Genomic DNA, 17,599 nt, shown 5'->3' with positions numbered 1-17,599 from the left:
GATCTCGGGGGAACGATTTAATTCGCCGGCCATATAAGTCGGAAATTTGTACGTTGATTAACGCGCCAATCGTTTTACACAACAACGTACAAAGTGTCGATGGTCGATGGTCTCGATGTCGTCCCGCACTACCCCCCTGTACACCCCTGTCCGGTCTCAGTTGCACTCGCATTGCATCTGCCCCCCCCCTGGACGAGCTGTCTATGTGTGATTTCATTACACTTAAAGCTATGCCCAGACAGCACACGGGGCGCATGGCCAGGACCTGAACCTCTGGACCTACATATGAACATGTGAACCAGTGCAATGCGTTCCCAGCATGATTACCACTCATAGATAGAGCCAAGACGTGGCTGTCGCGGCGGCAGCTGGAAACCTGCTGGGACGCCAAATGAATTAGCTGCCGTTAACGCTGCTGCTGCTGCCTGTTAGTGATACTCCGGCAAGTCTAGAGTTTCGACCATAAGATACCTTTGAATGTAATTCCAGGGAGAGCCATAACTGTATCTACAAAACACACACAAAACTGTGGCTTCTAGTCTATAAAATTCGTCTAAGAGTTCAAGGAGAGAGGCCCACTTGAGTAAAAGAATATACCCTTTAAGTAAACTTTTACCGGGTAGCAATTGCTGGTGAAAGGAAATGACGTTGGGGAAGTGTTGATTTTTTGGGTGAAGGTGAATCCAGAACTCTGTCTGGTAATACTCACGAAAACCTGCAAAATGCTCCATTCACTATTTGATTAATATTCGAGTAAAAGTTTGGCAGGGTTCTGCTGTATAACAATTGCTGGTGGAGAACGAAATGTTTATGGCTTGCTTGAAACTCTGTCCAATCAGCCAAGACTGCTTACATTGAAGTTCTGAAATCGTTACGAATGATAAGGTTATCATCTGATTGTGATTGTTGGGCCCCAAGTGGTTGAATATAAGAGATAAGCAGGCACAATATTGGGACTATTACGGAACACCTATGAATATTCAATGGGTTAAATATTGGAAGATGTATGTTCTCAAAACCCAAGCAATAAATTGTTTCCGTTTTTGCATTACACACAAAAATAATTAACCCAATGTTGAATCTTTAACTCAAGTCCTTTATGCTAAGCCCTAGGAACATAAATCGTTTAAAGATTATATTTAGTGTATCCCTTACACTGATCGATGCCGTTTCATGGCTTATTCCTTTTTGGATTTAATTGGATGATACTTGCTCGCAATATTCGCAATTCAGATTCCGGTTTGTCATAATTGCCTCTCTGTGCAGAACTGACAGAGCGTCTCGTATTTTATAGTGAAATGAAATTGATTTAGCCAATGGCCGCCAGCACCCCAAAAACGAGGGCCAATTATCTTTTGCATTCGGAGAATAATTAGGAGCTTGATTGACATGCGGGATAAGGAGACATACACTTGGAATGCCATAGCAAATTATCGAACGGCTACTGTGCAAAAGCTGATCCACAAAAATCAAAGGCCGTAACGACAACAGCCACAGTCAACAGACAAAGAGGTGGACATGGCTGAGGATGGAGATGGAGATGGGTATGGGTATCCGAGGTATGGAGGGATGGAGGAATGAGGACGAGGTTGAGGACGACAACGACGCCTTCCATTTATTGGCTGCTGCGCCTTTGTCTGCACATAGAGTGGTAATCTGATGCTAAGGCCCGATACAGAAGCCAGTCCAAAACAATGACCAGAGGACTGCGGGCTACCGCCGCTGCCGTCGCGCAGAATCTTCCGATGGAGATGGAAACCCGTTTTCGGCAAACGGCAGCACAGCAGCACAGCACAGCACAGCGCAGCAATTACAATATGTTTAACTACGTCAGAGCGTTATCTGCTGCTCGAAGGCTGAACTTTTTGGGTCTCTGCGCGATCGTCTCGTCCATGGGTCCATGTCAGCGATTAATCCAGCCGACTGGCTGCCTCATCAAACCCGAACCGAGCTAACCGCTTGTTAGCCCCGGCTTGGCTATGGCTCTGGGCCGCCTCATCATCGATTGTGTTATCGATGGCGTTGCCAGTCTCGGCCTTTGGTCCGACTTGCGGACTGGTCCTGGCCTCGGCTGGCCTGGCCTGCTCTGGTCTGGCCTGGAATCTCATTTGCGATTAAGTTCTTATGGCCACTGTGCACATTTCGTGGAAAGTTGGCCAGCAGATCTTTATTGTTCGATTGGTTTATTTATAATAATTAGGTGCGCTGTCCCAGCGACTTTGTTTTACTTTTGAAACTGCTCTGGCTGGGCTTATCGACTTGGCCAAGGCTGGCCCATAAATTCTTTAAGCTCGCACCTTTTTATTGTGCGCACTCACACACTCTGCATTGGTCTGGATCGGACCGGGGCACAGAGTCTCTTCTCCTGGCTATGGCTTTGGATGTGGATGCGGTTCTGTGTGCTGTGTGCTGTGTTCTGAGTTGGAGTCGGAGTCTGAGTTTGGCACTGCCTTCCTGCTGATTGCAATCGCAGTTGCGCATGCGCGAGGACCACAAAACTGAAAGAAGTGCCACAGCAGAGTGGAGTGGAGCCCCAGAGTGGAGTACCCCAGTACCACAAGCCTGTTTGCCTGTTTGCCCAACCCGGTAGCCGGCTGGAGCGCGCGTTCCTTTGGTAAATTGCTCACATTAGCAGGTTGTACGACTTATTAAGTAAGCACAATTTGCGTGGCCGCCGTTGCCGTTGCCGTTGCCGTCGCCACCGCCCAAACCAACAACAACAGAAAAAAAACAGCAACTGGAGCCACTGGAACCTCTGCCGTGCGGCAGACGAAAAACAAAAAAGAAACAACACAAGGCAGGAATACGAAAATAATGGGAAGCTGTTAAAGGTGGCGACCGGGAGCCGCCTAGCCGGACAAGTGATTGTTTTATAATTGCAATCGCAATTGCAGTTCGATGGCGAATGCGAATGCGTTGCCGCTAAATTGCCTCTTGGGGGCAGGCACATTGGGGCGGTATCGCCTCGGCTCGGCTTGACTCAACTCTTTGGTGGTAGGCTGGCTGGTTGGGCGAAATTGGCAATCCATTTGAATGAATAATTGCTCAATTATAGCCAGCGCCAAGCGCCTAACGAGGCAGGTGGAGTGCGATCCGAGTCACACTTTGTTGGGCGGAAAATTGTATTTGGAAATTTGTCCAATCTGGGCAGCATGGGCAGCATGGGCAGCCTCGGTGGAAGCGCAAGTAACTGGTTACACTTAATTGGAGTTGAGGGATTAAGTGGGATTTTCTTATGCATGAGTTTGTACACACTGTGATTCAGGGTATCGCATATTTGCCAAAAAGCAGGCAGCCAGCAAATTAAATACAAAATATTTTAGCCTCCGGCGATTTAAGCACTCAGATTAGCCCAAAAGTCTGAAAAGCGCGACAAAAATGGCGCTAAGACCGCAGCGAGACAATAAGAGACGATGGATATTTTTTTGTTTTGTTTGTATTAGGGTGAAATCGTGAAATGAAACTGGACCAGTTTAAGCGGAAGCAGCAGCAGCAGTGGCAGTGCCAGTGGCAGTGCCAGCAAGCAGCAGAAAGCAGCAGCAAGCAGTAGAAGACGGCAATGCGATGGTTTGTGATGAGGATGAGGACTGCAACTGGAGCTGGTCTTGGCTTTGACTGTGGATCTGTGGCCTGGCTGCTGTCTGCTGTCTGCGGGCACGTAAGAAATTTCATACTAATTGGCATAAATACCAAGTGTTGGGGAGAGAGACGTTTGCTATATAGGCCCGACTTGGCTTGGCTTGGCTTGGCTTCTCCTTGGCGACACTGACAGACTGACGAACCGACTCCATGACTGACATTAAGCAGTGTGCAAGATAGAAGACAAAGACCAACTCAGATACACAGATGTACACTATAAGAAACTGCTGGCCCGATGAGATCTTCACCTTGGCAATCATTAATCGTCTGCCAGCGACATAATATCGATGATGGAGCTGTGTCTCCAACATCTTGTCAGGCCGGCCAGGCAGCAAAGACTCTGCCTCTGGCTCTGCCTCTCTGACTCTGCCTCTCTGACTCTGTCTCTGCCTCTCTGCTCGTCTAAGCCAGTTTTTTTTTTGTCTGTTTGTTCTCTCTCTCTTGGCTGATTTTGTTGCCGTCTTTCTTTCTCTCCGCTAGCCGCTAGTTGGCCGCGTGCAATGCTGGAATGCTCATCGAACCAATTGAAATTGCTGTGACAACAATAAAAATTCAACTTTGGGCCTCTTTTTTTGCCGTTGTCGTTGTCGTCGTCGATGTTGTTGGTCTCTCTCTCTCTCTCTCTACCTCGTTGTCGGTTTGTCGGGTTGTCCATGCCATGTCCGTCTGGTTGACTGACTGACAATTAGACGTAGCTAAAATGTTGACTGATCAAGCGATTTGTAGCTGTAAATTCATCTCTATTTCGTTTTTCTTTGCTTTGCCTTGGCCAACAAGAGTTCAGGTTTGTTGGCTTGGGAATGTTTCTGCTTTTTGTCTCCCGACCCGGCCCGGGTCCCTCCCTCTGTGGCACTCTTTTTGCTTTTTGCTTTTTATACCCGTACTCAAAAAAGAGTTGGGGGGTTTTGGTAAAGTGGGGTGTAACGGGGGGTCCCCAGATGGCGGCGGGCCGCGCGCGCGCGCGGGGGCGCGGCGCGCGCGCTGGGCGCGGCGGTGGGACCTGGTCCGCCGGTACCCACGCGGTGCCCGCCCCCCGCCCCACAGCGCGGGGGCCTTGCGGCGGGGCCACCCGCCCGAACGCGGAGCCGGTTCGTGCCCCCCCCCGACGCCGATTCCCGCGGAGCGTAGTTTTTTTTATCTAATACAGAGCACGAGGGTATAGGGCGCCCGGCGACGCGCCCCGTTTTTTTTTTGTATTTTGTATTTTTCTTGCCCTGTCCTGGCGGCTACTTGTCGCTGTTAAAATCCAATTAATCGAACAATTTACTTTGGTGCGTTTAGCGATGGTGTCGACTGGGTATGGGTGGTGTCGGTGTCGGTGTCGGCGTCGGTATTGATAGCTCTACGAGGGAATACCTCTGCGGACATATACACATTCTTGGGCTAAGCTTTACTAATTTCATTGCGAATAATTTCCAAATTTAAATATTTTGTTCAGTAATTTTCGAAAATTTGCATGTTTCTATTTTTTTATTTACTCATTTTAGATTTAATAAATAAAATAAATATTCATAAATTAATTAAATAATAGTTCAATTAATAGCCCGCTTTGCAGAGCAAACTCTCTCTCGTTCATTTGGGGCTGGATATTTTGGCATTTTGAGTCTGCTGTGGCAGCACTGACCCTGTCTGGTGCAGCTACTAACGATCTCTTAGTGTTGATACATAAATTATGGAACGTCTCGAACATGACAGCGCTACAAAATGTTGGGTCTTGCCCCTGCCCTGGGCCCCCAAAAACAAATGGTCGGCCACCCCTTTGCCTGGCACCCAAGCATGATTAGTGTCAATTTTTGTCACTTTAATGGCATCGTTTATGTGCTTTACTTTGGCTTAAGACGTTCCTTCATTCGTTCGTTCGTTTCGCTGGAGAGTGCATTAAAAAAGGAAGTGTGCCCTATAAAATAGGCCAAAAAAGGCCGCCCCACTGCAGCGCGACGTTTTCATTAATAGACGCTCGAATATCAAAGTGAAAAAACTTCAGAGTCATGCCGCTGCATCGAACGGCTCCTGCTGCAGCAGCAGCAGCAGCCACTGACGTCGGCAAACGCCCGCCCCATTAAACCACAAAATTTATTACACCAACTAAAACGAAATCTCGGCAAGGCGCAGTCTGGCCCAGAGACAGAGACGGAGACAGGCGTGGAATGGCAATGCCATGGAGTGACATCTGAAAGACGATCAGGGACAGAGAGAGAGAGAGAGAGAGAGCTGGTACTGGGCACTGTAGCTGGATACTGAGATGGGGATGGAGATGGAGATGGGACTGGCACTGGGACTGGGAACAACTTAATTCAAGTGTTGTCACTTTGTCGTGTTCCATAAATGCTGTCTCTGAAATGCTGCTCATTAATTTTCAAGTGTAACTTTTATTAGGTATTTAAATGCGTGCGAGAAGTTGCCACCAAGCGGCAAGCCAATGGCAACATGCCGCTGCACATAAATTCGACAGAGCGGCCCCCATCTACAAGTAGATGCCTGATGCGGGGCAGGCATGGGGCGAGGGTGCATCTTTTTATTCCACTCCACAGTGCGGCATGGCATCCTCTTTCTCCTACTCCTCCTCCTCCTCCTCCTCCTCCTCATCGTCATCAACACCATGGCCACATGTTGAAGCTGCTACCCTAGCCAGCGTGTCGCACATACTTGAGATTGCATTAGTCAGTTTTGCGCCCCCAAAAATCTGAAAAAGAAATACACACACACACACACATAGAACACTTGAGGGGGGAGCATGATCAATGCCGCCACGTCTGCCCGTTCACAACCCATTGCATTAATAATCCATAACGTGGGGATGCAGAGCTAGAGATGAGAGCGTGAGTTCTTCTGTTAGATGGTGGAATAAATATAAATAAATAAATAAATAAATATACATAAATAAAAATAAATAATATTATATATAAATATATAATAAATATTCATATTTATTGTTATTAATTAATTATTATTAATATTTATACAGTTTAGTTGTACCTTTGTGTGTGTTGTGTTTTCCCCATTTATTTCCACGAATAATTTAAATTTAAATTTAAAAGTGCATTTAGTGCATCTCTAGTTGCCACCCACCGAAAGGCATTTAAACGCTTCGCCTAATGTCGATAAATCACGAAGGCGAGCAGCGGCAGGACAGGACGGACACCGCCACTTCAACTTGGAGGCTCCTTCGATGCGAGTGAAATATTATCGCTGCTAATGCTGCTGTTAATGAAACAACGTAATTATGTATTAGGAGGGGACGCACCCTACTTAGGGAAACTGCGGAGTCCGGACCTGGGTGCGGGTACGGGTACGGGTCGCAGCGCACATTAATTATCCGCCGAAGCAAAGTGGTGGTGGAGAGAGCGGCAAGGCAAAGTGAAAGTGCGGTAAAAAATGAAACATAAATATGTGTATTCGTAGACAGGGGAATGGGGGGTAAGGTAAGTGATGTTCCTGTGACATTATGTATTAAAAGGATTTTGTGTGTGTTTTACATGCGACCACAACAAGCAAGCAGTTCAAAGCAGTCGCGCGACGCACCCTCGAGCACAGGAAGAGAGAAACAACACGGAGGTCGAAGTATTCAAAGTTCTGGATTGGAAATGCCTATAGCATAGCTCTGATCAAAGTCCCATTACCCTTTGGCTAGAGTATGAAAACGAAGACGGAGACGTTTATCGAATCATTCGCAAATTAAGCAGAACAGTTAGTCGAAAACAGCAGCAGGCGCTCGCCACGCCCTCGCACTGCTTGAACTCATCTGAACCCAAGCGAAACACCCGACAAGTGGAGGAAGGCCTGTCCGCCCGGCTGCCTGCTCCCGCGGCGTTTGTCATGCGCTTAGATAACATTGTCATTAATCGTTCGTAATTAATTATCGGCCCTGCTCTCTGGTTCGGCGGGGCTTTATTTTAAAGTAGTTATTATTATAACGAACTGTCAACACCTGCTTATAAAGCGTAGTCAATGGGCGGAGAGGGGCCTGTACGAGTCACTGTCTCTCTCTCTCTCCCTCTCGCTCGCTCTCTCTGTCTCTGTTTGATCTGGGTGGTCGATTGCTTTGACTGACGGTGGCCTGCCTCGAAACCCGTTTGTTTTGGTAGCGCCCAGTCCCAGTCCCAGCCCCAGCCCCAGCCGCAGTCTCCGACTCTGTCCCCCCCGGCCACGACCCGCCGGGCTGCTCTGGGGGCATGTGTAAATGTATGTTAATTTGCCGATCGTTAAATACGAAAATTTGTTGATTTTATTGTCAGTTGGTTTTCCTTCGATTTGGTTTCGTTGGGTCTTTTGTCTTTTGCATCTTTAATTGGTTAACCATATGGCTGCGATCTGATTCGGCTTATGCATGCCACTAACTTTAGTTTCTGTGCATCGTGTGGAGCTGTTAAATTAGTGTTTATGGTTAGGACATTAAGGCTTAATTGTTCTTTATCAGAACCTGTAGCAATACCGGGGATAATCAGAGGGAAAATATATTTTTTACATTTATTTATGCTCAAAGTTGAAGCGGAAGGTCGGGCGCCCACGTTTTCAGAGCTAAGAGAGCTATGAAGGGGAAAGAAGTGCGGTTAAGAGTAATCTCTGACCCATTCGTATCCATAAAGAGTTTTGTTCAAGCTCTAAACCTTGAGCTACGTTTTCCTAGCACACTTTTGACAGCAATGCCCCAATACAAAGTTGCAACAAGCCTTAAACTTGGCCTACACTATGCAGCAGTACCATCCCTACACCCACCACCAGCAGCAGCAGCAGCAGCAACCCCCGTGGAAGAACATTGGCACAATTGGAATTTAATGGAGTCAATTTGGTGTTTGGTGTGCATAAACTGGCCCATCGCATTGGTGTGAGTTCTGCTGAATGCAAACAGTCCAGAGCCACAATGAAATCGGAGAGCAGCTCCTGTTGCTGCCACTGCCACTGGCACAGCTCCTGCTCCTGTTCCAAGCTAACAATGCAGATCAAGAGATGAGCGCGTCCATTTCGGTCGCTGGATCGGCCATTGTTCCATTTGGCATGTTGTTTTAGGAGTTCACTAAAAAGACAAATGTGCTGCAGGGGAAGTCAGGGAGGGAGGGAGGGGGGTAGCTGCTGAGCTGCTGATGGGGGTATGGAATATCCAGGGTGAAGTGCTGCAACTTTGGTTAGTGAGCGAGCCAGCGCGTGTTAGTTCCACTCGTTAAGGATTTACGAGCAATTTTTATCACTTTGAGGATCGCTGACAAATCCGGCAACAACAACAACAACAACCAGAGCCAGAGCCACAGACAGAGTCAGAGTCAGACTCACAGTCACAGAGCCAGTCCAGAGTCTGTCTATAGCCAAAGCCAAAGCCATAGCTCCGGCCCAAGAGCAACAATGCAATGCAATGCAACATGCGCATAATAATGGCAAGTTGTCCAAGAGGAGCACATCCTACGTTCGGCTAGGGGGACAGGAAGCGCGCTCGCTTGTCTCATCGTTGTCGCTGATGTGGCCAAAAGTGGCCAATAAAACCCAAGCGACGATGTCAGCCACAGCCACAGTAGCAGCATCACCAGCAGCAGCAGCACCAGCATCACCAACGATGACGACGAATTATAGCAAAGTAATCGCACTGGACTGGCCAGCAGTGAGAGGTTTTGTCCATTTTTCGATGTACTCTCACAGAGGGCTTAATGATTTCGATTAGGTGTTGGCAATGCAAAAAAAGCCTTAATAATATCCCATCTAATATATATTCTTAGCTGCCTCGATCTCCCATTTAATTATTATATAAATAAACACATTTTATGGATTAACAAATCTGGGCTTCGATTAAACCAGACTGCTGCCAAAGTGTATCTCACGTTTCGCACATCGATGCTTGCCTTTCCTACTTGTTTTTACTTTATTTGATTGTCTCTTTCTCTCTCTCTCTGTCTGTCTGTCTTCTCTTTTTTTTCACATTTTCCTTGCCAATATTGTTGGCTTTTGGCGTTGATTTCCCTTCCAATTTATGTGACATATTGATTTTAAATTGATGATAGTCTATTTTGCGTTGGGCAGCCAGTTCGGTCAAGCGAACGAACCAAATCGAACCAAAGGATACCAATTTATTTTAGCCATTTTAAATTGGCATTTTCACTGCGTTCCCAATGCAATGCGTAGTCGATACAAACTTGGCTTATATGACTTCATCAGCGGGCCTATTGTCAGGGCAGACGGTTTGACTGGGAACCGGCCAGCGCGATAGATGCCCTGGTGCTTTGGTGCTGGATGGTGGCTGGGTATGGGAACCTCTCTAACCCATTCATACATAGTAGGACCACATTTAAATGCAAATTTAATTCAATTAATGATGCATCAAATGCAGCCAATGCCTAATTGCCATGCGATGATCGTCGTCGGTGAATGTTCCCCGTACCGTCCTGTCCCGTCCCGTCTGCTGCGTGCTGCCTGATGCCTGTTGTCGTTGTCTGCCAACATTTTTTCTATTGCTCTCATCCTGAAGGATTCTTTGCCAGCTGCTTGCTGCGCTGGCTGGCTGGCTGGCTGGCTGGTTGGCTGTTTGTGGCTGCCTGACAATATTGATGATTTAGTAGTCTGTGCCGTTTTGTTGTCGTGCCTCTGGCACCATAGGCGTAATTAGACAAGCATTGTGCAAAAGCGTTAATTAAAAAACCACAAAAAAAAAAACAAACATACACAACAGATACTGCTGTTGCAGTTGCCATTTTTCTGCCACTGCCACTGGGTATTGACGCCAGCTGCGCCAGCGCCATGACTCCGTCTTCGCTTTCGTAATGAGCCCATGGAATCGATTGCGTAAGCTCTGCGCGAATGCATCTGCTTCATGTTGCTAGGCAGCGGGGGCTGCTGCTGCAATCAGCTAATAATTTCCTTTTTAAAGATCTCGCTGGGATGCTGCATGAATGGAGGGGAGGCTTCATGCGTATTTATGAGTCTAACGATTCCTGTTCGCTGTTCGCTGTTCGCTGTCCGCCCAGGCCCCAAGCCCAAACCCAAACCCAGTGCCAGAGTGTTGAAGTTTTTGGATTGATTTTAACGCCAAATGGTTGAACTTTAACGGGTATAAGAGGACAATGAGGGAGAGAAGCTGAGTGGAATGATATGATGTCGAAAAAGTTCTTATTGTTGTTGATGATTCTGCATAGAGATGGGCGCGTGCGTAAGCTTAAAATATCGATAGAGTCCATCGATGGTTTTGAAGGACTACAAAAAAAGAAATATCTGAAAATTCTCTAAGAATTTCATCATAAATGTATTTTGTTTAATTTTATAAATATTTTGCATATATTTCTATGCATTAATTTTTGTGCATAATTTTGTTACGATGATTCCGATGCTTAGGACGGGCCAGCCCTAGCAAAGGAGACCCTGACCCTGCCTGCGCCCATCTCTAATGCAGAATGACTGTACGAAAAGGAAAGTGGGAAAAGTAAGCTGTGAATAATTAAATTCGAGCATTGGAAAACTCTCTGCACAATCTAGTGACCTTTGAAAATTGACTCAGTCGACTCGTGTCTGTTGCGTGTCAATCAAACACAAATCTGAGCACATCTGCAGCTGTACACAGTGAAAATTCAGTCAAACGCAAACAAAACAAATAACGCAAGCAAAAAAGTGAGTAAATTTTGTACAATTTCCGACTAAATAAGAATTGAGGACTTGCAATATCCAGCAGAATGTTTGGCTGCCTCAAAATGTATAAGAATGCAAGGATGCTGCCCCGTGGACCGGCAGTCAGCGCTCTCTGGACTCGCGAGCAGAAGACCATGCCGGTGTACGATGACGTTCGTAAGAAGCCGGCCAAGCGGGGCTACTCACCGTTTGGACGGAACCAGAACTCCTGGTCGGAGTGGACGCTGGCCAGAATGGACGATCTGCTGAACTGGGGCCGCAAGGGGTCCATGTGGCCGATGACCTTTGGCCTGGCCTGCTGTGCCGTCGAAATGATGCACATTGCAGCGCCGCGCTACGACATGGACCGCTTTGGCATGGTGTTTCGCGCCTCACCCCGCCAGACGGACGTAATGATTGTGGCCGGAACGCTGACCAACAAGATGGCGCCGGCACTGCGCAAGGTGTACGACCAAATGCCCGAGCCACGTTGGGTCATCTCGATGGGGAGCTGTGCCAACGGCGGCGGCTACTATCACTACTCCTACTCTGTGGTTCGCGGCTGCGATCGCATCATCCCCGTGGATATCTACGTGCCGGGCTGCCCGCCCACGGCCGAGGCTCTACTGTACGGACTGCTGCAGTTGCAGAAGAAGGTTCGCCGCATGCGCACCCTGCAGATGTGGTACCGAAAGTGAACCAATCGACTGTAATGTAATGTTAGTGCTGAAATAAAGGCCATATTCCATATTCCACGTTCGCTTGATCTCAGCTGAGGCTGATCTTCTTGGCCGAAAAAAAAGTCAAAGAGTTAAGCGCATCAGTTCCAGAATCTCGAGATCTGCTTAGTCATAGGGCGCATAGAGGACGGCTCGTGCGTGCTCAGGGGAATGGACATGAGATCTGGAGACAATAAACACTTCTTGGCCACTCTCAAGTGTCTCTGACTGTGTGACATGATGAAATATGAAGGGTTCTTGAAGCATATGAAAGGATTTCGTTGTTCTCGTAACGCAACAATACCGAAAATCCTTTTTGGCGAATTTGCCGACACCCGAGCACTTGAACTTGATGGGAACATCATTAAATCCTCTCTCCCTCGGTCCATCTCTCGAGTGCGGTGAGTGCATTAAATTGCTGGGCTGGACACAGGACAACAAGCGCATTAGTGTAATCCATCGGGGACACACCCACAAGGCAGGCAGTGGCTGTGTGCGCGATGAATGGAAACTCTCCAAGGCATGAATGAAGGGCCACATTCATTGAGCAAAAGAAAAGGACGAGCCGAGCCGGGCCAAGGACTCTGACACTTGATGTTCGAGGGGTTGCACACAAAAGCGCAGCAGGTTGCTCGAGGATCCTCGGATCATGGGAATCCGTGTCGGAGACACAGACACACAGTCAGCGGCACAGGCACTCGTTTCTTAAGAATCAGAATTAACTTGTCTCAATCGCACAGCAATAAAAATTAATAATAAAGCCAGTGGCAACATGTTCGACTCCATTGTGAGGCATTAAATAAATTTAACAGCTCAATGACTTGTCGAAAGGTGGAGAAATCGGACTCGGACTGCAGCAGGGAGACGTAGTGGATTCAGTGAAGCGTACAGGCCCAGACATCCATATCTTAATTAGCAGGCCCGGGCTTACATTAACCTTAATTTTTGAGTGCGTATTTGCTTCTTTTGGTTTGAGCTTTTAAATTTTTAATGATTTCTGCTTAATTGCGGCGCCAAGGCGCCAGGGAAAGGAAAGCCTCGCTGTTGCCGTTGCCGTTGCAATTTCAGTCGAGTGTCCAGCGGCGCATGCTCAGGATTTGCACTTGAGTGCAAATGGTAGTGAGAGTGGGAATGGGTATGGGGATGACCACCTAGGTGGGTCCTACCTGCATCTCTCTCTCTCTGTCCACCCTCTCGATTGTAACCCCCTCGTTTAGGAACAGTGGTAAGGGGTAGGGGTAGGGGTTCTAGCCTCAATGTTCCACGGCCCATAAATTATGTCAGACAATTTCAGAAATGCCCAACGAATTGTGTGTTTAACACCTAATCGCCCGTAATGCGCTCAACCAATTGTGAGGTCCTCCAACTGACTCGCCGCCAAAATGGTCCCAACAATAAAGGGCACCACCATCCACCAGCCATAAGCCCGAAAAACAGAACAGAATCTAGTGTCGGTTCATTCATTCTTTCATTCAGCTCCGCTGCGCTCTCTTGTAGAGGCATTCTCATTCATGGCTTCATAATGAAATTGTTGGATGTCTTCTTTCGGTTCAGGTTCTCCCTCTCTCTCTGTTCGAAATCTTTTTAGCATTGTGCCCCTGGCCAAGATTTATGTTCATGAATGTAAATGCCTTCTTCAAATCTTTTTTATTGGCATTATGTTGAATTGATTTGTTGCCTCGTTTGGTTCTTTCATAAAATTATTATCACACTTTGGAAATTCCCCCCTCCCCCATCTGATCCGATCCGACTGGCTGCGCCCTATATCGCTCTCCTTTCTTGGAGAATTATTAAGCTGATTTTAATTGCGCTCCATGCAGTTCCCTGCTTTGATCGGCAATCGTAAATCTAATTTAGTGTTCTCCCCAACAAAAAAAAAAAATTAAAAAAAAACCTAAAACTATTTCTATAAGAAAACAAAATTTAGATGTTTTCTAATTATGCAACGAATGAAGTGAGGGGGGAATGGAAATGTTTTTGTTTGTTGTTTCGGATCGGATTTGATTGAAATTTATTGCTAATGCATTGGACTCTGGTTTGTCGATCACTGATCGGTAATCTCTAGGGCGTTGTCTAGCTATTTTTCTCTCTCTCTCCCTCTGTTTACATAAATATACGCATCACGGCCCTGACTCGACTTTGGCTGCCAATTTTGGTCTTGGTCAGCGTGTTAAGCCGTTATAGATACTTTACAAAGCCATAACGATCGAGATGTAGCTATTTGATATTGATATTGTGTGTTTCTCCTGTGGTGAGTGTGTGCTTTCGGGGGGGTTCGATCGCTGGCTGAGATCATTTGTTAAATAAAAGTGAAAATTTGTTATTTGTTGCACGCGGTTTGTCGATGTTTTCACAGATATGAATCTTGATTTATATATAGCATTAGCTTATATAAGCATCGAATTTCAAATGAAATTATAGCAGTGCAAATAAATGCATTGGAAAAAGTTGTTACCTTCATTTGATTGATTGATTGATTGATTGATTGGTGACATTGTTCCACTTCTGTGCGTTAAATTAACTTCCATAATCCGCAAAGATAATTTAATAACTTTAAGCATCAGTTACCTATTTACACCTATATTTATGCTTAAATATCCTCCCTGCAGAAATTATATTTTATTCGTTTTATTGGCCATCCTTTCGACCGTGTATTTACCACATTATGATCATCCACAGAATCATCATTGTGTTGGCCCAAATTAGTCGCCAAGCTGCCAAAACGTTTAGTACCGAGCTCTCACCAGCGAGCCTCTCCCCGCCGCATTGTTCATTTGTCATGCAGGACTGACAGACGGAGGGGACAGTACCCGTTGACATACATTCGGGCTCTTTGTTTGTAAGCCCCAAACCCAAGCACAAGCACAAGCACAAGCCCAATCCCAAACCAACCTCATAATCATTTTCATTTTGGTGTGGGGAGGGGAAAAAAAGTGCCTTTTGCCGCATTGCGCAATAAAACAAAAGTCGCAAGGGAATTGAGGAGAATCCATCATTAATAAGCCCTAAAGTGGCTTCTGGCCGCTGGCCGCTGGCTGCTGGCCGATAGCCTCTCCAGGCGGGCAATAAAAACAATGGCCAAAATGGGCAATGAGCGAGCAAACCAGCAACGCACTTGTTGCTCCTCTTGTGGTTGTTGCAGCTTGCAAACGAGAGACAGCAGCAACAGCAGCAGCAGCAGCAGCAAAAAGCTGCAGCAACGGGAGGGACAAAAAGCCAAACCGCTTTAGGCCATTTAAGGCAACGCAATTAATTATTTTTTAACTGTTTTGTCATTTCGGAATGCAGGCAGCAGCCATCGTTGGCCATCGATTGGTCTTCGTCCTGCCGCCTGGGTTGACTGTGTCTTCCTGGCTCCCGGCCCGGCCCGGCCCGGCCCGGACGGACTGCCTTCCTGCTGTGGCTAAGGACTTTGACATGGCCGAAAGCGATGCAGCTTTCGCTCGTTTGATCGCTTGATCGGTTGATCGATTGATTGCTGCTGCCGCTGCTGCTGCTGCTGCTGTACCTGCAACCTGCTACGTGCAACGTTCAACCTGCAACCAGCAAAAAAAAAAATGAGCCGAGATTGTAAAACGCGTCTGTAACAAGCCGTTGCGTTAATTTGCCGCTACCGATTGGCTGCTACCGAACGACCGACGACAGCTGCTGCCAGTCACAAAAATAGAAAGTTTTTTTTTCTTCCTTTTTTTTTTTCTTGTATTTTCTTCGGAATTTGCTCGTATATAAAATATGCAAAAACATTTAATATATAACAAATTAAACAACAAAACTCTGTCCACAGACAGACAGATAGACACTTGTCGGGGTGGGGGGGGTCGCGGCCTGCTCGTGCGCGGCAATAAAAATAATAAAAAATTCATACATTTTTTGGAAACAACCTCGAACAAGTTGTTGGCCAGAGTCAGAGGCGTTGTGGCTGCTTGCTACTTCTGGCCGGGCTTATTTGCTTTGTCTGTTTTGATTATGGAAAGCATTCAGCTTTAATTTGTCAATTTCTTAATTGGCGTTTCGTACGTTCCACATCGCAATGCCAGCCATCTCTTTCTGGCTGCCGCTGGCTGTCTCTTTCGATCGTTGATTTCGATTTTCTGTCGCCTTTTTGTCCGTCTTTTCTTCACACACAGATACAGATACAGCTACAGATACATGTGTAGCTGTAGAGACCCCCGCACAGCTACAGATACAGATACAGATGCAGCGAACGCTGCTCAGTGATAGAAGAATTTTAACAAGCTACGGTGTTTTGGAATTTCGTACGTGAAGAATCCAAAAATGTTTTACGCAATTAAAGAATCTGATAAAATGTCTACAAGCGACGGCGGGCCGGCTGGGGCCCCCCACCCTTCCTCGGATCGCGATTCCAGTCCGGTTCTGGGCCACAACAAAAAAATGTGATCCCCGCCCGGTACACCCTTTTGGGGCCAACCTTCAACGCATATCGATCACTTGTCCGACGGTAAATATGACAAATTTCGAGGAACCACCAGCCAACAGCCAACAGCCATCAGGCAGCCGCGCCACAAAAAAAAAGGAGACAAAATCAGAGGCCGAATGCACATCAATATCGATGGGATGCGATGCGATGCGTTGTGATCGTGTCGTGTCCCAGTCTCCCTCTGTATCTGTATCTCAGTGTATCTCAGTCTCAGTGACTGTTTGTTGTGGCACAAACCAATTAAGCCGAGATTAATTGGCCATGTCAAGTGGCGTAATCGAGCGCGAACACAAGTTTGACATTTCATAATTATTTCAACTGCCAACTTGCCTGACTTTGACTCTCCCAATCTTGTCTGGTCTCATGATCGATCAATCTGTATCTCTGCAGCTCTCTCTCTGTCTCTCTGTCTCTGTGTATGCTTGGCTTATGATAGATACATTCACGTACATTCCGTAGATATGTATAATTGTTTGTTTTGATATGTTGATTTCTTGAGATAACCCCCCATGGGTCCTCCCATGGATCCCTTGGGGATTATTGATATTTTGTTGTAATTATGTTGTCAGGTCAGGTTTAATCGAGTTTTGGGTCTAATTTTCTGGGAATGCCCCCAGAGATTGTTGTTAGATTTAAGATAGTTTCTGATGGGCAAACAAATTTATAATGGACTTAGCTGCTAATTATTGTTGTTCACGAATCAGTCTTATTTGAGGATCATCTTTCTGTGTGTTTCTTTGGCTGAGTTCTCTTTCTTTAATGATCTTCAAGATAACTGTGATCCAAATTGAAAGCTCCATTCTCTTGGCTTTTATGCCATTGATCTTTCAACCTGCTCGATTCCAATCAATAGTAAAAAAAATCATTTCCTCAATTTTGGCATTCTCTTGAGAATTCATTGCCCTTTCCACCTCTGCGCTGATCAGTCGCTTTTTGGCTGATCTATGGAGCAAGGAGAACTGTCCAAGATGTGATCTACTCGCTGAACCACTCTGTTACCAAGAGTTCAACTTTCTCTAAGCCACTCCGCACCCAGAGTTTTATCAGCTGAGGCACTCGCACATCGCACATCGCATATCGCTCATCCTATCCACACCCACTCGGTGGGCACCCCACTCACCCACAGTACACAGTTCAGATCTCCCTCTCTATCACACTCAGTGTGCTCTGTCTGTCTCTGTCTCTGTCCCTGTCTCTCCTCCTCATTTTGCAGCTAATTTGA

General features: G+C 46.6%; 1 protein-coding gene across 2 annotated transcripts; it reads left to right on the top strand.

Annotated features, from left to right (window-relative positions):
* Nucleotides 1-11,038: 11,038 nt before the first annotated feature.
* LOC111076648 (NADH-quinone oxidoreductase subunit B 2) lies at nt 11,039-11,954 on the top strand. Of its 2 annotated transcripts, none has more exons than XM_022370521.2 (2): nt 11,039-11,223; nt 11,285-11,954. In XM_022370521.2, exon 2 carries the CDS (start codon nt 11,286-11,288, stop codon nt 11,916-11,918), a length of 633 nt encoding a protein of 210 aa, XP_022226213.1. In that variant the 5' UTR covers nt 11,039-11,223; nt 11,285; the 3' UTR covers nt 11,919-11,954. The 2 variants fall into 2 exon arrangements, with proteins under 2 accessions (XP_022226213.1, XP_022226212.1); XM_022370520.2 differs by having other exon boundaries at nt 11,282-11,954.
* The last annotated feature ends 5,645 nt before the right edge of the window (nt 11,955-17,599 follow it).

The sequence above is a fragment of the Drosophila obscura genome, unplaced genomic scaffold, assembly GCF_018151105.1.
Source record: "Drosophila obscura isolate BZ-5 IFL unplaced genomic scaffold, ASM1815110v1 contig_150, whole genome shotgun sequence".
NCBI lineage: Eukaryota > Metazoa > Arthropoda > Insecta > Diptera > Drosophilidae > Drosophila > Drosophila obscura.
Note: the sequence above shows the minus strand (reverse complement) of the source record. Positions and strands in the feature narration are given on the sequence as shown.

Excerpts from the sequence above, each read along its gene's own strand:
- LOC111076648 (XM_022370521.2), top strand. The coding sequence starts at position 11,286 with ATGTTTGGCTGCCTCAAAATGTATAAGAATGCAAGGATGCTGCCCCGT.